The sequence below is a fragment of the Epargyreus clarus genome, unplaced genomic scaffold, assembly GCF_041222505.1.
Source record: "Epargyreus clarus isolate Ecla_fem2 unplaced genomic scaffold, WU_Ecla_fem_2.2 ptg000026l, whole genome shotgun sequence".
Taxonomy (NCBI): domain Eukaryota; kingdom Metazoa; phylum Arthropoda; class Insecta; order Lepidoptera; family Hesperiidae; genus Epargyreus; species Epargyreus clarus.
The window spans coordinates 4,942,887-4,970,637 of NW_027332233.1; the positions used below are offsets into that span (position 1 = coordinate 4,942,887).

Here is a 27,751-nt window from a genome sequence, read left to right on the forward strand (position 1 = left end):
GGTCTCCTGAGGAGGTGACTGTCAGGCGGAGCCAGCGGTGAGGTGCAGCAGGGAGCGTTGCTGTCGGAGCACTGCAACGACTACGGGCAGCGGAGCCCGAGGCTACACTACGGGCAGCGGAGCCCGAGGCTACACTACGGGCAGCGGAGCCCGAGGCTACACTACGGGCAGCGGAGCCCGAGGCTACACTACGGGCAGCGGAGCCCGAGGCTACACTACGGGCAGCGGAGCCCGAGGCTACACTACGGGCAGCGGAGCCCGAGGCTACACTACGGGCAGCGGAGCCCGAGGCTACACTACGGGCAGCGGAGCCCGAGGCTACACTACGGGCAGCGGAGCCCGAGGCTACACTACGGGCAGCGGAGCCCGAGGCTACACAACGGGCAGCGGAGCCCGAGGTCGTGTGAATCAAATCACATGAGGTTAAGTAAAACCGAAGAAAATAGTGAGTAATTTACATTATAAAAAACTCTTTGGTGATATTAAAAAACTTTTTGAATTAATATTAGAACATAGAACATTACAAATTTAATATAAATTATATAAATCTATGCCCGATTTCTGAGCAATATAAATACGTCAAACACTTGTAAAATTTGAACATTCTGAATTTGCAATTTTGTCTGAAAGTAGTTTTTATTGACTTATGCTTATTACTTATTAATTATTATTAAGTTTAATACTTATTAATTTATGGTTATTGGTTCATAATGGAGTCAATTATAAATTTACAAAATGATTTAGCGGCACGTGTTTACAAAAGTAAATTGAATTATAAAAAGTCTCCTAAGGAAAGAATTACACTAGAATACGTAAATGGAAGGTTAGAGGGTTTAGAACAGTTGTGGTCAAGGTTTATGTTAGGACACGAGGAGTTAGCTAAGAATTATCCACCCGATGTATTAAAAAAGTCTATATACGTCACTGGCGAGATGTATGACAAGGTAGAGGAAATTTATTTAGACTACAAATGTGAACTGCAATGCCAGTTATCAAAATTCCAAGTAAAATATAGTACACCATCTCATACAGCTCCCCCAATCTCAATAGCTAAATTACCCAAAATAAATATTCCATCGTTCTCCGGAAGTTATTCGGAATGGTGTTCGTTTAAGGAACTATTTAAATCGTTAATTATAAACAACAGTACTATAGATAACATTCAAAAATTGCATTATTTAAAGGGCTGTTTAGTGGGTGAAGCAGAACAAATTCTTAGACACATTCCCATACAAGAAGAAAACTTTGAGCGATGTTGGGAATTACTTACAAAACGCTATGATAACAAACGATTTGTTTCTAATCATGCAATAAAACGATTGTTAAGTCAAAAGAATCTTATTAATGAGTCCGCAACCGGTTTAAAGTCTATTGTCGATACAACTGATGATTGCTTAGCTACCTTGAGTAATTTAGGGATAGATATTAGGAGCTGGGACATTTTAATCATACATATTCTTACTTTAAAGTTAGACCCAGAAACTCGTCGACAGTGGGAATTTAATATCGCTAGTTTATGTGAAGAATTGCCTACTTATGATCAATTTAAGAATTTCTTATTGACTAGGTTTAGAGCTTTAGAATTTCTAAATACCAAACCAACTCCTGCAGTTAGCCAACTTGTCAAAATTAAATCTTTACATGTAAAAAATGTTGTTTGTCCATATTGTACAAATGATCACAAACTGAGCTTTTGTAAAGAGTTCCAAAGAAAGTGTGTAGATGCCAGGCGTAAGTTTGTCTTTGACAATAATATATGTTTTAATTGTATGGGTGGTAGTCATTCGGCTAAAGACTGTCGGTCTCAGGTAAAGTGTTACATTTGCAAACGAAATCATCATTCGCTCCTGCATCCCAAGGGAAGGAGTCCTATGGTTTCAATAACAATGAAAATAACGGGTATGTTGCCTCTTCTTCAGGAAATGCTAATGGGGAAACCAATCCAACACCATTAGTATCTTGTTTTGCAAAGGATACAATTCAGCAACAGGTGTTGCTCGCCACAGCACTAGTGGAGGCTACTTCCAGGAACGGAGTAGGATACAAGGTTCGCGCACTCTTAGACCAGGGGTCGCAGTCATCCTTTGTCACTGAGTCTACGGCACAGTATTTGGGTTTAAATAAAACTCTTATTAAAGGAAAAATAACTGGTCTTGGTGGAGATAAGCAAATTATTTCCAAGGCGATGATTACCATCGAAATCAAATCTTTGATTAATTCTGATGTCAGGATTCCGGTGAAGGCATATGTCCTCAAAAACATAACTTCTCTTCTTCCTACGAGAAAAGTTGAAAAATTGGATTGGCCAGAATTAAAGGAACTAGTTTTAGCTGATCCACAATTTGATGTTCCAAATCACATTGACCTTCTTTTAGGTGCAGAAACATACAGTCAAATACTACAAGAAGGCATGAAGAAAGGTCCGTTTGGTAATTTAATAGCACAGGCTACTAGTTTCGGTTGGATTCTCTCAGGTATGGTGAATCCATCAAATGATCCTATTTCGCAGATCCAAGTTATGCACTGTTGCACGGAAAGCAATGACATGCTCAAAAGATTCTGGGAACTTGAGTCAGACCAACGGCAACCTAAGGAAACCATGTTCACAGATAATGAAAAACGATGTGAACAATATTTCAAGGAAACAACTCAAAGGGATGAGGATGGCAGGTATATCGTACGTCTTCCATTCAGAAATGGTACTCCTGAAGTAACGGCTTCACGGGAAATAGCTGAAAAAAGACTGAAACTTTTAGAAAATCGTCTTAACAAGAACAAAACAATGAAAGCAACATATCAGGAAGTAATTGAAGAGTACTTACACTTAGATCACATGGAAGTGGTACCTAAGAATGAGATTGATAATGATAAATCAATTTATTTGCCTCATCACGCGGTGGTCAAAAATGACAGACAGACTACCAAAGTAAGGATCGTCTACGATGCATCATGCAAAGGGAAAAATAATTTATCATTAAACGATCAGTTGCTGGTTGGACCCAAGTTGCAACCAGAACTAAGGTGCATTGTGATGCAATGGAGGATTTCACCCATTTGTATGTCAGCCGACATAGCTAAAATGTATCGGCAAATAAAGGTCAACCAGCGGGATGCTGATTGTCAACGCATACTCTGGAGAGAAAATGATAAGGAAGAAATAAAAAGTTACCGACTTACCAGAGTCACCTTTGGTACGGCGTCAGCGCCTTATTTGGCAGTAAAGGCTCTTCAGCAAGTAGCACATGATCACGGTGTAAATTATCCTTCAGCAGCTGAAAATATACTCAAACATTTCTACGTAGATGATTTAATGACCGGTGTTAATAGCGTCGAAGAAGGAAAAACAGTATACAAGGAAATGAACGAACTAATCATTTATGATGCCCACAAACAAACACTTCATGGTGGACTACAATTGACTTTGGCATATATTCTAAGCAAGTATTGGATATTGGGCGGAAAACAATTAATAAAGTCACATAACAGACAATGCGTAACCTGTGTCAAAAACTCAGCAGTCACTAGAAATCCGTTGATGGGGCAAATGCCGGCTGCTCGTGTTACCCCAACTCGTCCATTTAGTCATAGTGGTGTAGATTACGCAGGGCCTATTCAAATCCGCACGACCAAGGGCAGAGGTCATAAATCCCATAAGGGATATATCTGCTTATTTATTTGTATGGCTACTAGGGCCATACATCTTGAAGTTGTGACTGATCTAACGACGGAAGGCTTCTTGCAGGCTTTCAAGAGGTTTGTAGCCAGACGAGGAAATTGCTCTCAGTTATGGAGCGACAATGGAACCAATTTTGTTGGGGCAGCAACCGAGTTACAAAAACGTTCTTTTGATGAGTACAGGCGTATGCATCAGGAGGTAGCTGAAGCACTGGCGATTAATCATTGCGAATGGCATTTCATACCGCCTCATTCGCCCAACTTTGGAGGTTTGTGGGAGGCTGGTGTGAAATCTGTAAAATACCATTTAAAGAGAGTCGTCGGTAATTCGACGCTGACATACGAAGAAATGGCCACGGTACTAGCCCAAATAGAGGCCTGCCTCAATTCTCGGCCAATGTTAGCTCTCAATGACCAACCAGATGATTTTACGGTATTAACACCAGGGCACTTTTTAATAGGTGAACCACCAGTGGCAGCACCTGATTATGATTTTGAAAAGTCAAATGTGAGCAGTCTGAGGAGATGGCAACATACCCAACGAATGTTACAAACATTTTGGCGACAGTGGTCGCAGGAATACTTAACTAAATTTTTACATCGGTATAAATGGACTGATCGCCAATCACAACCTTCCCTGGGCGATGTAGTAGTCATAAAGGAGGATCATTTGCCCCCATGCCGATGGCTTTATGGTCTAATAACTGCCACTCATCCAGGAGAAGACAAGGTTGTTAGAGTTGTATCTTTAAAAACTAAAACTGGAATTTTGAAACGACCTGTGTCGAAATTATGTTTCTTACCAATAGAAAAGTAAACTAATATTTTTTGTATGTGTAACAATATAATAAGTAAATTAGATTCTACATTCTAATTTTGCTGGACAATGTTTATGTATGTGCAAGTGCTTTAAAGGTACTCATTTAAGAAAGTTTTATGTAAATATTTAACCTTTGTATTTCCTAGATTCTCTATGGTGGGCGGTCGTAATTGTTGTAATATTGTTAATTTGTTATTAAAGGGCAAGGTCCATCTTGCCCTTGGTGGGCGGTATGTTCAATATTCAAATTTGTGTTCTATATTCAAATAATTTGTATGTGATAGTTCCGTAATATTCAACTAGATGGCGCTGCTAAAATAGCCGTTGAATCACGCTGTTGAGAACCTTTCGTAGATACTATAAGAGGCCGCTTGTAAATTTAATAAAATATATTCAGTGGAACATACAAGTGTGTTTTTGTTACAAGTGTGGTTAGTAACAACCCCTCAACCCCCTCACCTCTCTCCGAGTTCGAACAACCATTTTTCTTTTAAGTTTAAAATCAGTGAGCTTGTAGTAAAATATTTTGAAAATGTTAACCCCAATCTAACAATATTTTATTCCCTTCACTGATTTGTTGTTCGTGTTGTAATATATACTCGTAATATCATAGAATTTTGTTTTGAAAATAGATATCCATAATGAGGTAGTTGTTGATAGTTGCAACGTTTATTGGGCTTCAGAATATCAAGTTTTTGGTATTATAAGTTAAAGGAGAAGCAAGGGGAAGCTGGTTAAAGTCGAGTAAGGTTATCAAAAGTCAAGTAATTTTATTACTAAACTTTTACGTTATATTTATGAATTTATGATCGTATTGGCCCATACTATTTCCAAGTTCTGATATAATCCGCTAGGGACGTTGATTGGAAATTGTATGGGCAAATACGTAAACACATGGTACAGATTTTCAATTAGCTTCTATAAATGTTTGTACCATGCTTATTATACCTACTTAAAGGTGGCAGAACCCTTTGTGGATCGACTCTGGCGGCACGAGTCGAACTGCAAAGTTTACGAGGGGAAACCTTCAAAAGGTACCTGGCGATGGGGGAGCGACACTGGGTTATGTGGGATTCTTACCAAAATATTCATTATAATACTCCCCCCCGGTGGCCGTTCTGCATTGAGGACTTCGGGATCTCCACAGGAACGCAACCAGGGGATTTTATCTCTCAACTAACACACCTTTTAATACATGAAAATAGCAGATAACATTGTTTTAATCTTCTATAATATTCTCTAAGGTTCTATCTTCTATTACTACTGTAATATTCATCTACTGTAATACCCAACTGGTCGCCGGTAAAAGTTAACGATTTGCTATAATAATAGCGTGGCCAAAATAGAAATCCATATCGTAGTACACGAGGTTAGAATTGTCGATGATATCGATTTCAATGTCTATTATTAGCCATGTATTTTAGGCACACTTGACTGTTACGACATTCCGTTAGAAAGCAATAAGTAAGTGTCAGAAATGTTGTATACTTTTTGGGATATAAATAATCTATTTTGTGATTGTGTTTCTTGGATCTCAGTAAAAAACATATAACTACATTGCGTAAGATTTTTGAATTATTTTGAACTTGGAATAATCAAATTCATTCAAATTGAGCTGCAAGATATGCCATAGAATGAAACGTACATAGAAAGGCTCGAAATTTATCCCCCGTAGTCAGGTAAAAATTACGCTAAACGGTCTGAAAAACCTTTAGAAATGGGTAATTATTATCTAAGCTATTTTAATTATTTCTTAAGATGTAGAATGGATAAAGACATTTTTTACGAATCCTTATCTTTTTCCTGCAATCAATCGGAATGTAAACAAGACTAAAATATAGCATGTTTTTATTCCAATTTATATTTAACACCACCAATATAATTGAAACAGGAAAGCGAAATCTCCTCGAATATCATAATTACAATATACCAAAGTAGTTTAACATACAAAGTTCACATAACGTTCCCGCCTAATACATTAGCTTATTGAGCTTTATGTTCGAACGGCTACCGTATTTCATCGGAGATTTGAATACGTTTTATATCTCTCCGTATTACGCGAATTTTCAGCGTGATATTATAAGTTAAATTTATTGCCGTTGAATCGGTTAGGCGTGATGTTCCATTATTTTCGAATAAGGAACTGTGATTTTTTTTTATTATATAGGAGTAGCACATGAGCATGCAGTCCACCAGATGGTAAGTGGCTACTGCCGCTCATGGACATCTGTAATCGACCCCAGATGGGATTAGATATTCTTACCTGAGGTCGGCCACAGATGCGCCGCTACCCCTGAGGACTAAGCTGGAACGCCTCGGAAAAGTATGTCACCCTTACCACACATTTCAAAACGGAACACAGCAGCGCTTAACACTGCGGTTATTAGGCAAAAATAGGTATAAAATAAGCAGTGATAGTCTTGCGGTCGTAACTCAGCCTCTCATTCGGGTGGTCCCAGGTTCAAGACCCAGACTAGCACCTCTGATTTTTCAAAGAAATCGTTGAACGAAAACGTGAGGCCTGTGAGTTCTCCCAAGTATAAAGTTTTTATAGGTGTGTTTAGTTCACCAATTCGTGACCAAAGTCGTGGACTATGCCTTTAAACCCTCTCACTATGAGAGGAGGCCCATGCCCACCAGTGGGACAGTAATTGGAGAAAGACCCCAGTCGAATTACAAGTAACGAAGTCGCTATTCTGTTTTCTACTCCTAAGACAAATTACATTTATTTTGCAACTTTTACGTAAAACCTTTCAAGGTGAAGTACCAGACTAATTCCGTTAGCCCTTGTACCTTATTCATATGAGATTATATCTTTGAAATTTGATTCGCAAACTGTTAAGGGAAAGTTAAGAAAAGTTAGATTGAGTCAAAGTCGTTCATGAATCCCCAGATAGAAGCACGCAGTACGTACTCGCGAACCAGTGGCGCAAAATAAAACACTGAGTTTTAGAGGTTTTCCTACCCTTGTGTTACGTTCAGTGCGATTAGTCCAAAACTTTATGTGGGTATGTTTGCCAAGAGCGGGATGCGTCGAATTTCAGATAAGATCCCGTTTTGGAGAACGGTTTCACAGCAAGCGAGTAACGAATTTTATATTTAAAGCATTGTTGGCACGTTCTTAACAAAGACATTTAATTAAACAGTAGTAATAGAGCGGAGATGAAGAGGTTATGTGTAAAGTGCTATGCTTTATTTGGTTGAAAGATTTTCTGAAATATGAATTACGGCAGGTAACGACATCTACAGTAAAAAGAACACATTAGAAATTGGGCACAAATCGTAGGGCGTAAACTATCACAGATGCGTTGTACTGTTGAAATAGCCTGATAACATTATTTTAAATTTAACAACACTAACTCAGCACTTTTACATATTTTTACTTTCAAATTTTATTTCGTATATCGCTCATCGTTTGTAGCTGGAAAAGTCCTTCAGCGGTCTTATCAGAAATTGTATATATTATTTACTAGCCTTTTGGCTCGCCTGGAAATAGCCAGGAACATTTAGTTATCCTTTGGGACATTGTAACTTAGGGGATGATAATCAGTAGTGACTTTCTTATTTCGTAGATTTTGCTGGAAACATTTTACTTAGCAGATTCTCCCACACATTGTTTATAACATAATGTGTTTCGGAATCGTATGTTATATAATCGTGTGTTATTATTATATGATGAGTTCTTATAATTATTAAACAACTATGATAAAATGCCTTTGTTTTAGTAACGCGTACGCCTGTATAAGGCGTCAGTTTAAGCTTAAGCTTTGGATTAAAACTTACATCAAACTTAATCGGTATTTTAGAAGACTATAAAATATTGTGGTAGGGGTTTGTCGCGGACTGTATGAATAAAAGATTGACGCTTTGGAGGCAAAAATTTATTTTATTTAACTGTTACACGTACAGGTAGTTTAATGGTGGCGAGCGGAAGAGAGCGCTCAATGTTGCCACATAATTGCTACGTTAACACTTTTGTTGGGTTGCCAACATATTGTACCGGCTTTCAGCACAGAATAAAAGAGATGGATTATTTATGGATAGAGATTATTTAAATACACCAGCGTATAAGTCACAAATATATTAAGACGGGAAAGGGGTTAGGATATTTTTCACACACAACAACAAGCCCTTAAAGTTAATTTTCTTATTATATAACGCTCATTGCTAATCCTTACTAATATTATAAATCTGAAAGTTACTCTGTCTGTCTGGTTGTCTCTTCTTCACACCTAAACCACTGAACCGATTTTTATGAATTTTTTATGAGTTTGAGACCCGAGAAAGGACATAGGATAGTTTTTATCCCGGAAATCCCACGGGAACTAGGGGTGGCGATTTAAGTTCGATTAATCGGAGAATCGATTTTTTGACCCAAAACATCGATTATTTTAATCGATAATATCGTAAACTATGTATTTGATCAAGTGATGATCTTTAGTAAAGTTGAAGGTACGAATTTACAGTTTTATGTATGTTAGTATGTTATATTGTTTTTTTTAAACCCGGGCGAAGCCGCGGGCAAAAACTAGTATTTAATATACCCCATTTGCCAAAAATATCAATACTACAATAGACTATCAATTGGAAATAGTTCAATTTAGATCTTAGATGCAAAAAATGGACAATAATGGGTGTTAAATGCCATTTGTTGCTAAAATATCAATCTCCATAAAGTATCAATTTCTAAAAATAAAAATATACTAAAAATGGAGTTCAACGCAACACTGATTAACTGAACCCAATTTATGTTTCTGTAACCTTCACGTCCAGGAAATTTGTGGCCGTACTCGAATAAATTGGACTGAAGTAGGTAAATATTTATGGCAACTTTCAATGAAACCGGAAAGGGTGAATGGAATGCCTTCCGGCCTTTCCTTATCGACACTTTCCCTAACGATTTACGGAAAATCCGAATGTATTTTTAATTTAGTTCACCTTAGCAACGCCAAATTGTGAATAATTTGCACGTAAATCATAACTCCGTGAAACTATCTATCAACTTACACTAACGATTCATAGGTATAAAATAGCGCTATTTTATGGCAATTTTTCAAAATATAGTTTCGAAGAATAAATTAATGATTCTTGATATGATAGTCCGAAGTCCGATAGTCCGAAGGTTGACTGGCAGATAATGCTATGTAGCGTTAAGTCCGCCATTGTACCTTTACATTTCCGTAGTAAATAGTCCCTTGCTTTTAGCAATATGGTACTTACTACTTCAGAATTTAATCGTTGCGCAGAAAACATCTAAATAATGGATGCGTTTTCCGATCACCAGCCATTACGTACCAGATCATAATCGATGTACAAAATTAATCAGGTGGATTAGTAGCAGTCAATAAGTTGTTGAGGGTAAAACTACGAAATAAAAACTTTATTTTATGGTAAAACCCTCTGTGGTTCAATTATCGATCCTCATTTTATCGACTGGTATTCATCGAACCGCCAAACTTATTGATCGGCGACGGTGGATCTATTGATTTGCACCCTAAACGTAATAAAAATATTTAATATCTGTCGCAGTTATTGAAGAAACCTGTACTTTGGGACATATGGTTGCAGCCGAGGTACTGCATATTTCTTCACTAAAACAGTAATCATATTTTGGCAAAGCGCTAAAATTCGTGTCTAGAGAGGTGTTAAATTGTTTGAAGCGCACATTCTATAACTTTCATGTAACCTCAGCGGGGCGTGTAACGAGCGACTCAGCGAGGGAACAATAAAGTACTTTTATTCGAAGTTTTTATCTTTATTTTCGAATCGCTTATGCAGTTAGACTGTTCATTATTTTTATGGCCTGAACACTTCGATAGTGGATAAGTATTTTATAATTTGTGCTACGAAATCTTCGATTGCAAGTAGAGAATTTGCGCGCTCAAATACTAGTTCTCAATTGCCAGAATAGATAATTATAATATGGGTATGATATTTATACGTATTCTTTAATGCTTCTTATGTGTTATGTGATCTCCTTAGACAATTGAAAAGAAAAACAGAAAATAAGTATATTACTTCATTTGTTTTTCTTTGTGAGCAAGTGATTTTTAATTTCAAATTTTCTTAATATTAATTTCGAAAATCAAAGATCTTAAGCGAAACTGAATATGTGGATGGCAACGGTCCAACTCAATGCTTAATTAAAAGTCTTTTAATAAATTAACAAATTAGATTTACTATACAGACGTCACATAAAGCAAATCCTAATTTAGTATTTTAATTAAAATGGTTGCATATTTAATTAACATACACATTGTTTGTTTAATGGATTAACAAACTTTAGTATGTAAATTTATATAATCTGGCTTGTGTAGTAAGATAAAGCAGTGAGAGGTTCCCGGGTATTAGAAAAGATTAAAGAGGGATCGAGGAAACTCGGGTCGCGGCTCAAATTATGTTCCCGTCGGCCTTGCGGTATGTGCATAGCTAATTACGAAAAGCAATTGTTGATGTTTTCTTTGGAATATATTAATTTTGGTCCCATAACAGTTAGTCCATTGAAATGTTAGATTTAGATTGCATTTTTACGTTTGGTTTTAGGTACTCCATAAAATTATACTCGTAGAATCAAAGTTATAGATAATTCAATTTGAAACCAAAATTGTTCTTACATATTTTCTGTGCGACAAATAGTTTAGCTAATAGAGCGCCTTTTTCAAAATGGTGGCCTAGAGACAAGAGTTATGATCCCACCAACTTGGATTTAGCTTTACACTAACCAGTACTAACCACCCCTTGACATCCAAAAAATAAAATTGCGTCCTCTGACTTTTGTACGCTCAAAACCAAAACCTGTAACATTTTTATGGACTAACTAGTATTTATATACTTCAGTCCTAAACATGATACATGGTGACATATTTGTTATTATAGCGCGCAATCTTATAGGTACGTACTCCGTAAATTTTAAGTGTCTATCCATTACAGTTCAAAAGGTAAAATCATGTTGGACACGAAACTTTAAAAAATAATTGACTAATTGAATCCAAAATGAAAATCAAAAGAAACTTATACTTATTTTCAATTTCGTATTACCGCCCGTATCGATTGTTAATTTACAAATATTTTCAGTGATAATTGCAAATAAATAAAAAATAAACGAAAACGGAACAATACAATTTTAAAGTAGTATAAATTTAAATCAACATTTAATTATTCCTCATATAAAATTATTGTCAGAGATATTTTTGGTAGTAACTCTCGTGGAACACGAATTTACATTCCCATATGACAACTTTGACAACCATTATGACACGTTGGATCGTATGCTGTTTCGATGAAAATTGCTACAAATTGTAATCAATGTTCAATCAGATTTTGCGACCTGTTGGCCCGAAATTATTTTATCGTTCGTACATTTCACTGTTATTGAACTTCACTGAATTTCACTGAGTTATTTACGTAATTGATTATCTATTTATTACTGTCGTACGTGGGCGCGTTTTTTTCTCGGATTATGCAGGTTTTCATCTAGAATAGTCTCATAGGTGAACAAGTAATTTATAAATTTTACATCTAAAAAGTAGCTTATACAGCAACAAGCTTTTAGTTTAACTAAAATGAAAATAATAATTAAGCGCAATAAATAATTATGTATAATTATAATATTCTGTTACATTAAATGGTTATAGAAGGCTGTAGCGCGAGTTACTCAATTTAGTATAAATTCTCTTTTCCCAGAAATTTTCTTCGCTACAAGCTTTTGAAATCATTAATTATAAGACCACAATGTTAGCATTTTATACACGGAACAGGATTATTAATTGAAAATCTGATGCCAGAACATAGACAGAAATTGCGGAAACTAAAAAGACAAGATAAAAAACATATATACGGTCGAATTGAGTAACCTCCTCCTTTTTTGAAGTCGGTTAATATAATGAAATGTATGCGTTCGATTTAACTTCTGGCCTATCAAATCAGCTCAAAATCCATAGTATTAGGCGATTTATTTGTTGTGTAATTGAACTGTTTGGCTGTTTGCCTTTGATTTGAATTCCGGCTAATCAAAATGAGAGCTCAAAATCCATTGTATTAAGTTATTAGCTTGTTGTGTGTCACCGCTATGCAGAATATTGCCAATAAATCCCGGATATTCAGATACGAGCTGGCATATTGGCAGCTAATAAAATGCTCATGTAATTGTATGAAAAGCCACATGCGAGCACGATCGCGCCCGGACGTGTCGCTGTTCACTCGAGTTATTGCTCCAATAATGCATAATGCCATTCTAGGCTCGGAGCGTCAGCTTTGACGCTGTCCCATTCAGTTGCGCTTTAAGCCCCTGACAGTTCACATACAATCTCGGGTCGGTTTGATTTTACTTAGTTGACTTTAGTCGCGTTTGAGACTATCATGTAGCTTCCGATTCTCCGCCAACAATTATTTAAAGTAAGTATAAATGTCACTTTCCCCTTTATATACTTTATCACTGAAGTGCTCGTTATATTTAACAGAATGAAAGTTGAATATTCACAGAATTAAGCTGTTATTACTTATTGTGTGATGTTGTTATGCAGAGTATTGCCAATAAATCCCGGATATTCAGCACGTGCTGGCATATTGGCAGCTAATAAAATGCTCACGTAATTGTATGAAAAGCCACATGCGAGCACGATCGCGCCCGGGCGTGTCGCTGTTCACTCGAGTTATTGCTCCAATAATGCATAATGCCATTCTAGGCTCGGAGCGTCAGCTTTGACGCTGTCCTATTCAGTTGAGCTTTAAGCCCCTGACAGCTCACACACAATTTCGGGATGGTTTGATTCTGTGGAGTTAGCTTTGATCGTTTGAAGCTGTCTGTAGCTTCTTGTTCTACGCTACCAATTATTAAAGTGAGTATACTTTTTCACCATCCACTTGTATAACTAATGTGCTTTGCAATTCTGTGTGATGTTTACCAATTCGCATTTGGTCAGAGCTGTGGACTACGTTCTAAGCCCCTCTCACTCTGAGAGGATCCGTGCCCAGCAGTAGGACACTAATGGTTTGACGACTACGTAGAAAAATGGAGTCTTAGGCCATGAACGAAGCTTTGGTTAAGTTGGAGAACTAAGGCTGAAATAGCTTTAACTGTTGCGCATTAGTAGCCACCCATACGTGGGGAAGATCTAGAACGTATGCCATAAGCTGCTCCAATGCGTGTCCCAAAAACATTAGGTGATTTCGATTTTTATTCATAGAACTTGAAAACCGTTAACTGATATAGAGGCCTAGCTGGTATTTGCGACTTTGTAGGGACCGGTACGATACCTACAAATTATCGTTTTTTCTTTGCGAAACTTATATAAAAATATAGTTATCTAAAATGTATCCAGTTAGTAACAATAATGTGTTGTAGGGTGAGAGTCGATCGACCAGAAATTTTATATCGTGAAACTATAACTGTCGCGCCATCGAAGTTACAAGTATCTACAAGTTTTCAACTCTTAAAATGCAATTGGAACTTTCTTTATTCGTGAAAGAACCTCTTGTAATTTTCAACGTTTAACGTGGAGTTTGTACGATTATTATTTGGAGATTTCAAGTTGTAAATTGGTATGTATTAACCTGTAATAAAAGATGTGAGAACCTTTCGTGGTGAAACTTCCAAGGCAGTAATGCCACACTACTTCTTTCTTTTAACCATCTTAAGTAGCTTGAAGGTGTAGCAAGGGCTCTCCCTAACGTGTTCTAACTTAGTACTCAAGAGTAGCAATGCCGCCGACCAAAGCAAGACTTCAATCTTATTTAAGGCTACAGATGTCGATAGGAGGAAGTAATTATTTACAGGCAAGTCTACTATTCTAATACTTCTCCTCCAATCATAAGATTGGTAAAAATATATAAGCAAATACTGTACTTATTCATTATTTACAATACGTTCTGAAAAATAAATCGTAATATCAGCGCTGGCTTTGCGTAAATATTTTCATATCGGTGCTGTGGAAATAAAGAATCCGTAACACAAACTGAATCGTTTGTTTGTTATAAATATGTGTATTTTAAAAATACAACTCAACGTTGAAAAAGTACATTACGTAACCTCGGCACTTTATAAAGGTCAATATAGTTTTCCTTGTTTAACGGGAAAACATTTCTTACTCGTTTCACGGTATCCTAAATTTTATTTCATAATGCAGTCCGCTGTACTTGAATATTTAGTCTTGTTTAATATTTTAGCATTCAAGCTCTTATAGCGAGTTCGTTAAAACCCACATTCGTAGTACTCGTACGTACAGTAGAAAATTCGTTTCTATTTTGCAAAGCAGTGTTACAAGGTATAATTGGGGCGCAGTCTCGGGCTCAGATGCTTCTGGAATAAATGTTATTAGACGACCAAACCGTGAACACAGTTCGCCGGGAGTGTTTTGAATTTTACTACTAGCTTAGGAAAATTACATTCGCTACCCTTAAATACTGAAGTTTTAATTATTCTGTTTAGTTAACTTGTAAATCTCAAAGTATGAACTATAAACTTCATCTTTGTCTCATTTATGTTAGGAACGGAAATTTTAAATGGGTCTTGTGTACGATGTTGGACTGCTAAATAAGTAGTATTACTCGTACATAATGATGGGGTATACTCCTTATTACATGCAACGGAGCTATTTCTATTTTAATACTAACACATCATACGGAAGACTGTCTAAGCGCGGTTATATGCGGCGACTTTTTGCAGCGATTCAATCGCAAAAGATCGAACTCACTCATGAACTCATTTGCGTTGTGTGAGAAACTGTACTGTGAAACACTGTACTGAGTGTGTGTGTGTCTGTGAAAGTCACGATACTGTTTCGTTACCTCCACTCTACATGATTTCGATGAAACGCTCGCGCGTTACTAGCGATGCAAACGCGCATTGACAAATCGCTAACTAAATCGCCGGAAAAAGTTCCCGTTTGTTACCGTGCTAAAAGCCAGTGTAAACCTTATTTGCTTTTTAAACATACATTACAAGTAATATTAGCATCATTTATGGCACCTAAACTTTAGTAATGGACATTGCGACATAAAGGTAAATTAATTTTCTGTTGTTCATTGAGTTTCTAGCAGACGCTGCAACTCCATAACCCGCCGTCAAAACTTTCGGACAGAATAATGAAAATGGAACGTATAAGCAGAAATATAACGGTTAGTTATTATGATAAAAGTTCCAAGTTGCCGTTGTCTGATCGTCGTTGCGGGAACTTATCGCGTCATAAACTGCAAACAAGAAACTTAATCATACCCAGCGCAGAAGTTGCTCTGCTATCTGAGCGCAATCGTGCTAGCAAATGTTGTTTCAGGGTTGCAGCACTTCTACAATAGTAATCATCGTCTATTACTACAAAACTTTTATTTGAAACGTTCACACGAAAAATACCATTTCAATGGTATCTATGAACATTCAATTACGTCCGCTATAATAATTAATAATCTATTTATCAAATTTCAATAATCAAAGATCGAAATTTGGCAATTTCTAGTTCGAAGTAACTTTGTACATAAAACCATTGGATAGATTGATTATTCATAAAGGATGTTGGGGCGTAAAAGTTGTCTAGACGCGCGAGATAGCGGAGTTGACGTTTACTTGACAAAAATTTTCAAAAACCTTTCATGATTGTCGAATAATACATGCATTCTTAATTGCCAAATTCAAAATTTACAGAATGAATTTAGTTATTCATTTATTAAATAAAATATTAAAAGATTCGATCATTTCATATGGTAATAAATTAATCAAAAATAAATCACACGAGGACGCTTGTAAACCATTACCATGAATATGACACGTTTTATTACGTGAAGCATTTAATGAACAAGTTCTAAGAATGAAAATTTTAGAAACAAAAGAGAATAAGTTACAACAATAATCGTACTGCGAATATATTTCGAGACTGAGAATTCTGAAGAAATTTAAGAACAAAGTATACGTGCGGAAAGCACATAACAATTTTTCATTCCTAGCACAATTGATGTGGGCATGCACCGTTCTCGCGTCTTCATCGAACCACGGAAACATATCAATAAAGTACTTTAGAGTTCACATTTGCTCTTTTATTTGGAAAATAAAATATTACTTCTTATAGCACATGTGAACTTTTTTAAAGTTTATTCTATGTAGATATTTTTTCTTAAGAGCAGTAATGAATTTTATATGGTTTATCTTCTAAACCAAATTCTCAAAGTAAATATGTATGTTATTTGTGAATACATTCTCAAAGAGAAAATCCAAATGGAATATGGACGGAAAATTGTAAATATAGATTTAGGTACCTATTAGGGTACATGACGTTTAATTTTTATTTAGCCGCTGTTTCAATTTTCAAGTAGCAATATTTATCTAGAACAAGATTCCCGCTTGAATTCGAAACATAGCTATTTTAGCTTTCAGAATAAAATAAAGGGATTCCTAAAAAACGAATTTGGGAAACCACGTCCATCTAATCAGAACACAGCATACACTGTTATAAGGGAGACTTTTACAGAGAGCATCGCAAAAACTAAATTGCAAACGATGTTACAGAAAGAAATTCGCACTAATTTCGACGAGCTGTTACGAGGCAGAATAATTGAGGTGCAATTCTCCGGCTTCAACAAGTCCCTTTGTGGAATTAAAGCCATCAGAGATAATTTATTCGTAAGATTTTTTATGTCGCTAATAACATTATTGTCTTGGTTTTAATTAGTCTTTAATCTATTCTGTAAAATACCAACAGAAATGGGAATCTTGATTACTCTTAGGCCCAGTTATTTACAGTCAGTAAACGTATCAGACCCGGGCCCTGGCAGACATAATATTTTTACTCGCCTGTGGGAGCTAGTATTTTTCATGTGTGAATAATATTGTATGTCTGATTCTTTGGAACGTCGTGCATCCCTGAACATCGTGACGAATTTCAACATATATGATGTCGTTGGATTCGTCTAAATTATGCGAGTAATCTAGGCTATATTTAAGCAGTCTGGTTGTTGTTTTTATAATAAACGCCAGTTCTATATAATATGGCCCGGTAATAGTATCTGTATACTACGAGTACCGTGATATGGCAAAGATGGGCTTTATTTGTGTATTGTATGTAGTGACTGTGTTATGGAAGATACGATAATAGACAGTGTGTGTTCATTCTATCTCCATACTAAAAAATGCGGTGCAATTGGTATTGGTGCGGTTGCTATTCAATTTGATATTTCATCACCTCTCCAGCAGAACGGCATGGCTTATTTCGTAAAGCTATCACGCAATCTGTTGATGAATACCGAAGTAAATCGGCTTTATACATGTCTCTCCGTGAACTGTGTGTTCATGTGTGGGTCAGATAATTGCTAGACAGATTGTTAGGAGTTTCAGTTGGTATACGATAAGCGAATTTGCTTTGAGTGAGATAAATGTCAGGGTGTCCGAGAATTCTAATCTATATGTACAACAGAAATCAATACTGATATCATTAAGTTGAAGTGTTTCTTGAAGCACCACTCGAATATACAACCATTTTTGTAATTTATAGAAATCGGTAAGACCGGAGAAACAACTAGTATTTTAATACCTATGAGTAGTACATTATGTTGTAAGTGAATCAAAATGTACTAGGATTTTTACGTGGGGAGAATGGAGCGATTTCGAGTTGGAATAGTTGAGAAGCGAAGAAAATGCCGTGAAAATTGTATTTAATATAAAAACATGCGACGCTCAAGTGTATTTATATGATTATGAACAAAGGCTGCAAATTGCAGAAATTAACTACGAGGGAGCTTACCCTTCGGATAATCCAATTTACCACGCGAACCGAGGAGCCGAGGAAAGCTAGTTTAAAAATAAACGGGGCAAGCAGGCTCAGATAGTAAAATATAGCGGCGTTGCGAGCTCGCCGCCACCGTCATACTTTTCTGCCTTATAGTATTGCAGTTCTCATTGTCAACTCATTAGTGTCCTACAGCTGAGTATACCAGCTGAGAGGTTACCTGCACAGATATCAGACCAAAGACTACCACTCTGGCCATGTGACACCTCACGCACCTCTGATTTTTTTTTAAATCTCTCTGATGTGTTTCTTCATGAAAATTTGATACGTCGTTAAAGCAAGTGATAACTATTTTCTATCGCAATATTGTACTGTAACTTCAGATGTGTATGGTAAATATCAGTCCGCGCTCTTTGATAAAATTCTGGTAGGACTAATATTCTAATTAGATTTTAAGAGATGCAGTTACATCATATTTGTTCTTACAGTCATAACAATGCTGCACGGGATTACCTTTGGGATAACCTAATTGGGTACTCTGGAAATTACTCGTAGTTTAACATAAAAGGGGTCAGCAGGTACAATAGTAAAATATAGCTTAAAGGGTTCCCAACGACATGGTATATGGTTGGCACGAAAATAAACGTCGAGACTGTTTAACAAAGATTTATAGTGCAGTAAATCATAATACGGGCAATTATTCCGCCTCGCCCCACCTGCCCCTTTGTGTGGCGTGTTCCTATAAAAGGAACTATAATTGTTTGACAGGTCAATACTATGCAAACTCTTAGCGGCTTTCTATATGTTGGATGTTTGTTATTGCTGCAATTAATGTTCAAGTTCCAGGTGAGTAATTTGTTGAAGAAATATCGTATTAAAAATAATGCCTGTTTTAGAGGTAAGCAAAAATGTTGTGAGGATATTTACATGTGCATTTGTGTGGTATGACCTACTTTCACATCATTGTGAGAAATTCGTGGTCAGTACTAGGGGTACGGAATATATAAGAACTAAACCTCCATTTTGTAACGATAGTGTCTTTGTAAGCTTTGAGCTAGGAAATCTGAAAGCTTCAAGCAGATAGCACAAGTTTAAACAAGAGCAGACTTGATGATCCGTGGAACAAGTTGCGCAGCCTGCTATCTCGGCAAGCAATCGCGCGAACAAACATTGTTTCAGTAGCTACATTCTGTTGCCGTTTTGTTGTCAGTTTGCTGTTTTGCTATCTCGGCTGTTGGTTCTTTACTGGACACTCAGGTCTGACGTGAAATCCTCATTAAATTCTGAATTTTAGTGCTTACGTAATTTTTGTTAGCATGGAAAAGAAATCATCTTTTTTGTATTTTGATGTGATTGAATTATTTTGTAAGTTTAGAGGCAGAAAATCTAAAAGCATCATACAGAAAGTAATAGAAGTTTAAACAAAAGAGACAGGAAATCGAAAAGTTTCAAGCAGCTAGCACACGTTTGAACAAGAGCAGACTTGATGATCCGCGGAACAAGTTGCGCAACCCGCTATTTATTTATTTATTTATTTAATTATTACAAAATCCACAGCTCTTAAAATCATACAAATACATTTCTTATATAGTATTTCCTACAGCCAATTACGGATTTACAATTTTTTAAACATAACAGCACGAATAAGTAAGTTTTATAAATAGGTATTAATATATATAAATACAGGTATAAATACTATAAATATATAATTAATTTTAAAGATAAACACACACATATGTATAATAATCTATATACTAAAGATGTTAATTATAATTTATATACCTACTAATAATATTTCAATTTTACGTTTACTTAGTCACTAATATGGAGATTATTAAGGACTTTATGTACCTCTTTTTTAAAACTATTTTTACTTGTATTGAAAATGTCTATTGTGTTAAATCTTTTATTATATTTTTTTTGTAATCTAATGACGAGTGAATTTTGTGCATAATTACTTTTGGTCTGAGCGACAGCGAATAAAGATTTTCCCGCGTGCCTTGTACGCTTTTTTGGAACATTAAAACTCAAAAATTTTGATAGCAAAGCTTGACAGTCTATGTACCCATTACAAATACCATGCAAAAAGGCCATATCAATTACATTGCGCCTACACTCAAGAGGCATGAGATGATGATATAAACATGAATCCTCATAATTTAAGAATGTATGAGAACATCGATAGTTGAGGTGTTTCATAAATTTGATCTGAATGATCTCTAATGTTTTAATATAAGTTACATAACTAGGATTCCAGATAGGACTACAGTATTCAAGAATACTTCTTACGTAAGAGTAATATAAGATTTTAAAACAACCTAAATCAGAGAAGGGGCGACTTACTCTTAGTATGAAGCCAAGGTTTTTATAAGCCTTATTTACAACTGTATCTATGTGGTCAGAAAATGTTAATTTGGAATCAATAACAACACCAAGGTCCCTAACAGAGTAATTTTTAGTAAGGTCGACATTGTTTATTTGATATGTATAGTTAATGGGATATCTTTTTCGTGTGAAGCTTACAAAGGAACATTTATTTAAATTGATACCAATTCGGTTTTTAACGTAGTAACGACCCAATCTATTGAGATCATCCTGTAATGCAAGACAGTCTTTAATATTTCTTACGTTCATGTAAATTTTAGTGTCGTCTGCATACATAAGCAAACTTGCATTTTTAATACAACTGTTAATATCATATAAATAAGACACATACAGAAGAGGACCGAGAATAGAACCTTGCGGTACTCCTGATGATATTTCAATAAAGTCCGAGCGAGATCCCCCTACTACGACTGCTTGGGAACGATTAATGAGGTATGACTCAATCCACCTGAGAAGGTTACCGTGTATACCCAATACTAATAATTTTCGTAGCAGTATAATGTGATCTACACGATCAAACGCCTTCTCAAAGTCCGTGTAGATCACATCAACTTGATGTCCATCATCCATGCCACTCGACACATGGTCAATGAACACTCCTAAGTTAGTGACTGTTGATCGACCTTTCATAAAACCGTGTTGTTCATTAGGAATAGAATTAGCAATAACTGGATATATATGTTTATAAACAACTTTTTCACACAATTTGCTAAGAACATTAAGGATAGATATTGGGCGATAATTTTCTATTGATGTTTTTAAACCTTTTTTGTGTATGGGTACAATATGAGCTTGTTTCCAGACTTTAGGAAAGTAACCATTCTGAAAAAATCTATTAAACATAGAAGCTATAGGGCTACATAAGACTTCAGCACATTTTACAAAAAATATAGGCGAGATGTTATCACTGCCTGAACTCTTTGATGTGTCCAAATTTTTTAATAGTTTAAGAATATATTCACTTGTTACATTAATGTCATGAATAGTGATTGTTTTGTCGTCTTCACCAAATGAGTCGAATTGGTATGTACTAGCTTGTTCGGTAAAATTTCTTTTAAAAAACTTATTAAACGCGGTACATATATCTGATTGTGTATTTAATAATATGTCGTCATATATCATATGTTGAGGGTAGTTACTGTCATTTTGCTTTTTGGATTTTATATAAGACCAAAAGAATTTTGGATTACGTTTAATGTTTTGTTGTGAAAAAGTTACATATGAATTATAGCACTTTGATTGCAGTTCTTTAAGCCTTGATCTTAATTCTGAGAAATGATTGTAATCAATTGGATTATGGAATCTTTTCCAATTTCTATGAGTTTTATATTTTTCTTTTACAAGTTTAATTAATGCTTTACTATACCAAATTGGATATTGATAGGTGTTAGAGCAGTGGATTAACGGAACGTGGTTTTGTATGCAATCGTTGAGAATTGAGTAAAAAATATTTATTATAATATCGTCATCATAACTACTGTCATTTATAAAGGACCAGTCTTGTTTACTTAGAGTTTCAGTAATACTATCAAAATCAGCACGTTTAAATTGATATTTTACACGTTGTTGAGGCTTTAGGGAAGGAATTAAAAAGTCTGAAGCAACTATAAAAAGTGCAGGATGATACGTGTCCTCATTTACTAATGTATGAGATGATTTATATGACATTATTGGTGAATCAGAAAAGACTAAATCCAAAATGTTACCATTTTTATTTATAATTCTATTATATTGTGTTAAGCCCAAAAACGATGTCTGAGTAATCAAATTAATTGCCAAGTTCTGAATATCCATCGTTCCCTTTTTTCGCACAACAGGTTCATCATGACCCCAGTCAATGCATGGCAAGTTAAAATCACCAGTAATTATAAAGTGGTCACTGGGATGATTATCACGTAATTGACACAACGTACATATGAATGTTTGCAACCGAGACGGAAGATGACTGTCAGGGGGTATGTAAACAACTGCAACATGAAGATCGTACGCTGAACCAATAGTTTGAGCGGATACTGTAATCCATAAAGATTCTACGTCTTTACTATGCCATTCAGGGCGCACGCGAGCTTGAAGGCTTGGAACACACAATATCATAACACCGCCCCCTAATGAACCTCGATCCTTGCGGAATACAACAAACTTGTTATCACTTAACTCAGAATCTAATATTCTGTCACAGAGCCATGTCTCTGTTAACAATACAATATCGGAATCTAGAAGTAGTAGATTATTGTAAAATTCATTGGTCTTTGTCCTCAATCCTCGGGAATTTTGATAATAGAATTTTAGTTTTCTCAATGTGTCATCCATTATTAAGATAAACATATATATAACACTGATATTGACTCATAACTTGATTTGTGAAGTTTACAATAATGCCTATTTCCATCATAAGATTATACATTAGCAGATAACATATTAAATGTATATTGTGTTTAAATAAAATTATTATTATACAAGTAATATTGTAATGTACTGAATTATTTATTCTTATTTTTTGTATATAATATGTAATATGTAATAAGTGGGTATATACTATTTTAAAAATAAAATATATATTTATTATATTTGTATTATATTTATTATATATGTGCGTGTATAATATGTAAAGTAAATGTATTTGTATACATTTAATTATTTTGTATAGGTTATACGAATAATAAAGTGTAAGAAAATTATCAAGTTTAAGTGTGTAGTAATAGTGCAAGCCAAATATAATATAATTACAGCTAAAACAAAAAAATAAACTAAAAAATAACACTACCAACAAACACTTTAAACTACTTTTCCAAGATCTCGTGAAGAAATTATAGGAATGGGAGGAGAAGTCTCGTTCTTTCTGCAAAAAATCCGACAGTTTTTTGTCCAGATGTATTTATAATTTAACTCTTTGGCCTTATGTTTGCAAGATGTCAGTAGCATTTTATTTTCTTTTGATAGATGTTCGTTAATAAATATTCTGTGAGTTTCACCTTCCATTCCTATATCTCGGGTATTTAAATTACGAAATTTACGCGCAGCAGCTACAATACGATCTTTGACCGCCCGTTGTCGCAGGCGAGCAATAATAGGCCGCGCGCTGACGGCGCTTCCCTGCCGACGCGGCTGTACGCGATGAGCAAACTCTAAGTCGGATGGATCAATACGGACACCGATTTGTTGCGATACTTTTTGGACAATAGTAACAGTGTCTTCGTCTTTTTCTTCAGGAACGCCAATGATCTCCACATTCTGTAGCCTGACCCATTGTTGCTGTTTTATATTTTCGTCTTCTAGGACTTTGCAACGTGCAGTCAAAGAATTCAAACTTTCTTTAAGAGTCTTATTCTCATCTTTGATATGCTTCAATTCCGTTGAGGTTGTACCTAGAAGCTGTTTGAGACTCTCATATTGCCCGCTTAAAAATACCAGTGATTCCTGAAACGTCGAGCATTGACTGATGATAGCTGTGAGTTGTTTTGATACCGTTCTTGCAATTGTTTCCTCGATTATGGCTTCGATATCCTTCTTCATGTCACTGCTCCAAACCTCCCTTATATTGTCTGGTATTGAGTAGTCAGTCTTGGTTTTTCGAATGGTTACATAACTATCTTCATCAATCTCTGTGTCGTCTTCAGTTTTAGAGTAAAGAAGGGCACGGATTGGCGTATTGGTGTTATCTGGTTTTGGTAACTTGCTCTTGCACTCAATACATTTCCATTTGAGCCTTACTTCGTGGTTCAATCTCTTATAACGTTTTGGCGAGAGATTGGCACAAGGCAAATCATATTTATGCTTGCATTCCTGACAAGTCATAAATTCCTTGCTTGATATTAGTGTCTTGCATCCAACACAATGAGGCCGCTCCATCATTTACAATAAACCGATCTTTTTCAACTATGCACGCCCGAAAACGTTACAATGACAGCTTCGAAATGGTGTATAACATATGTAGCAAACTAAGCACTAATTACTCTTTTATAGCCGATTATTATAGATGTAATGCACAAAGATTTTTACTTAGTGAGGGTCGCGTGTGTTTTATGAGGACCTGCTTTGAATAAATTTCACAAAATAAAATTCACACCGGGATTCGTGCTTGACGTGTTTGACAACGTTAAAACTATCTCGGAAAGCAATCGCGCGAGCAAACATTGTTTCAGTTTCAGTTGCAATCTGTTGCTGTTTTGTTGTCACTCTGTTGTTGTGATGTCTCGGCTGTTTGTTCTTTCCAGGAAGTTCTGACCAGATGTGAGATTTTCATTCACTCCAGAATTTTTATACTCACGTATTTTTGTTAGCATGGAAAATAAATCATCTTTATTATCTGTTCAAATTATTCAACCATTATATAAGCTTTGAGATAGGAAATCTAAAAGCTTCAAGAAGAAAGTAATACAAGACAGACTGGAAATCTAAAAGCTTCAAGCAGACATCACATGTTTAAACAAGAGCAGACTTGATCCGCGGAACAAGTTGCGCAGCCCGCTATCTCGAAAAGCAATCGCGCGAGCAAACATTGTATCAGTTTTAGTAGCTACAATCTGTTGCTGTTTTGTTGTCACTCTGTTGTTGTGTTATCTCTGGTGTTTGTTGTTTCTAGGTAACTCCGGCCTGATGTGAGATTCTCATTCAGTTAGGAAAATTAATTTTTGTTAGCGCGTTGTGACGAATCCAGTTTTTAAATTTATTTATGAAGTCCCCAACCCTACATACCATGTCATTCATCACACAGAAAATTCTAGTGTGGGGCTCAGAGTGTAAAAGGCGCCGAAAACATCATTCATATAAAACAAGTACGATACCACTAGGTCATACTACGAAGTTTTGCAATAACATTTTTATTTCCGTTTGGAATACAACCATATATGACATCTGGAATTTCAGTGGAAATAACACACACGAATTTTCCACCGAAAATACATTTACAATATTAGGTAATTCCAAAGCTTCCAGGACAGCTGTTGTGCTAATTTCATTTTGTGTTGAGTCTGAAATCTCAACACGTACGTGCAATTCGCAATATTAAAGAGTATCAAGTTATATAGAATTAGTGTCCAATCCTGTTCTCCGGTAGACATAACCCGATAACGTTCATATGAAGCTACGTTTTCTCGGCAGTAAATGCTCCGATTTAGTAAGCTCACATTTATACAACTTTTTATGAAATTAAAGTAAATGGTAAGGTGCTTGTGTCCCTTATTGGGTAGAACCTACATAAGGTTGTTACTATTGTTACTTTTGAAAATTATTTTTTTATATAATATAGGAGTAGCCAACGGGCTCCATCTGATGGTAAATGGCTACTGTCGCCCAAGGATACCTGTAATCAACCTAAGTAAAGATAAGATTCCTACCTGAGGTCGGTCACAGGTGCGCCGCTACCTCTGAGAGGATTAAGCTGGGATGCCTCGAAAAAGTATGTCTCCCTTAACTCATCAAACCAGAACACAGCAGCTCTTAACACCTCTGTTATTAGGCAGAAATAGATGTGGTGGTGGTGCGGCCACAGAAGAAAAAGAAAAAGGTTTCTCCTACCTACACACCATATTCGAATATATCCAAAAAATTAGAGTAGAAAATGAATATGCAGTCTATCAGGTGATGAGTGGTCAATGCCATCCACAAACATGAATAATCATTTGCAAAGAGGATGGCACCTGACGTCGGCCACAAATGCATTGTTACTTTGAGGACTAACCTGAAATGCCTTGTATAAGTGTGTTCTCTTCCCACATCCTTCTAACCGGGATATAGCGTTTGGCTGTCGCCATTATAAGGCAGTTATAGGTGTGTGAGTGGTATAACCGAAGTCGAATCGAGCGTTTTATTACTTTTACAAACCGTATAAAAGAAATATTACCAACGATGTAGTTGGACAGTTAATGACTTGTGTACAAATATCGTGTATAGTTAAATGACCGAAAATAATTACTTACTTTTTGCATGGACGAACCGACTAAATTAACATGACATTAATAGCTGTTAGCGAATAACAACGAAATATGTTTGATAATATATTTCTTAAAGAGTTCATAGGGGATGAAACTTAGTATTCAATTTTCAACTCAACAAAATTCATAAATGGTAACATAGCTTAAAATTATAAGGGATGGAAACTTATTACTTTAGCATAATATGAAAACCTTGAACATAAATTTGAATATCTTATCTGTACGTGTCCTAGTAACTCGATAACGGTAATATATTTAGCAATATATCAATATTAATGTTTGAACACCTCAGAACAGATGGGATTAGGCACTAACTAGTTGCTAAGCTTCCTACGTCAACAAATTGATTCTAATTTCAATTAACCCGAGGCTTTGATTCGTGTCTGAGTATATAATAATGATAATAATACCGTTGTATAGTAACATCAATGATTTTATAGCGAAGCGGTCACAGTAGGTACCGGTCAAAATCGTTGAGGGTCACAGGTTCGAGTCCCGGTCGGGAAAACGCTAAAATAATAAAATTTTCAAGGTATGGGTGGACAAATATGCATTTTATGTTACTTTCTTTTTAAATGCACGAACTGACTAAATTTAAGAATTATATTTGTAGCAGTTATGGAATTACTACGAAATAAAATAGAAAAAATATTCCCCAAGCAACTCCACCTAGGGAATACAACCTTGTATTTAATAAACTGCATAAATAGTAACCATAACTTAAAATTAAAAGGGGTAGAAACTCATTACTTTAGCATACTATGAAAACCTTGAATATCTTAAACGTGTACGTGTCTCTAGTCACTCGATAACGGTAATATATTTAGCAATATATCAATATTAGTGTTTGAACATCTCAGAACAGATGGGATTAGGCACTAATTAGTTGCTAAGCTTCCTACGTCAATAAATTGATTCTAATTTCGATTAACCCGAGGCTTTGATTCGTGTCTGGATCGAGTATAATGACTCACGGGTTAGCAGGTGGGTTAATAAAAGTAATAATAATATTATAGAATGAGAAATATTAGTGATCCATATGACGGAGAATTACAGCACCGGTCAAAATTATAGTGGGTCTGAAGTTCGATATTCGGCCGGAAAAACACTAAAATTTAGATTCTGGGGGTAGATATTTGCGTATTTGTCTCTCTTACAAAGAAATGTGTGTGAATGGCGTTCCCTACATAATGAATTTAAATATGGACCTTTGCCTTTGAGGTGTACAA

The 27,751-nt window shown here is 35.7% G+C and overlaps 2 protein-coding genes across 3 annotated transcripts in view; both read left to right on the top strand.

Annotated features, from left to right (window-relative positions):
* Positions 1 to 27,751, top strand: part of LOC140753304 (uncharacterized) — a 144,854-nt gene that overhangs the window by 42,931 nt on the left and 74,172 nt on the right. The gene's annotated exons all lie outside the window — the stretch shown is intronic.
* Positions 933 to 4,492, top strand: LOC140753052 (uncharacterized). The gene is made up of 2 exons (XM_073087418.1): positions 933 to 1,089; positions 1,920 to 4,492. Exons 1-2 carry the CDS (start codon positions 933 to 935, stop codon positions 4,490 to 4,492), a joined length of 2,730 nt encoding a protein of 909 aa, XP_072943519.1.

Coding starts and splice junctions, on each gene's coding strand:
- LOC140753052 (XM_073087418.1), top strand. CDS start 933: ATGTATGACAAGGTAGAGGAAATTTATTTAGACTACAAATGTGAACTG. Junction 1,090..1,919: donor TATTCCATCGTTCTCCGGAA/GTTATTCGGAAT, acceptor CCTCTTCTTCAG/GAAATGCTAATGGGGAAACC.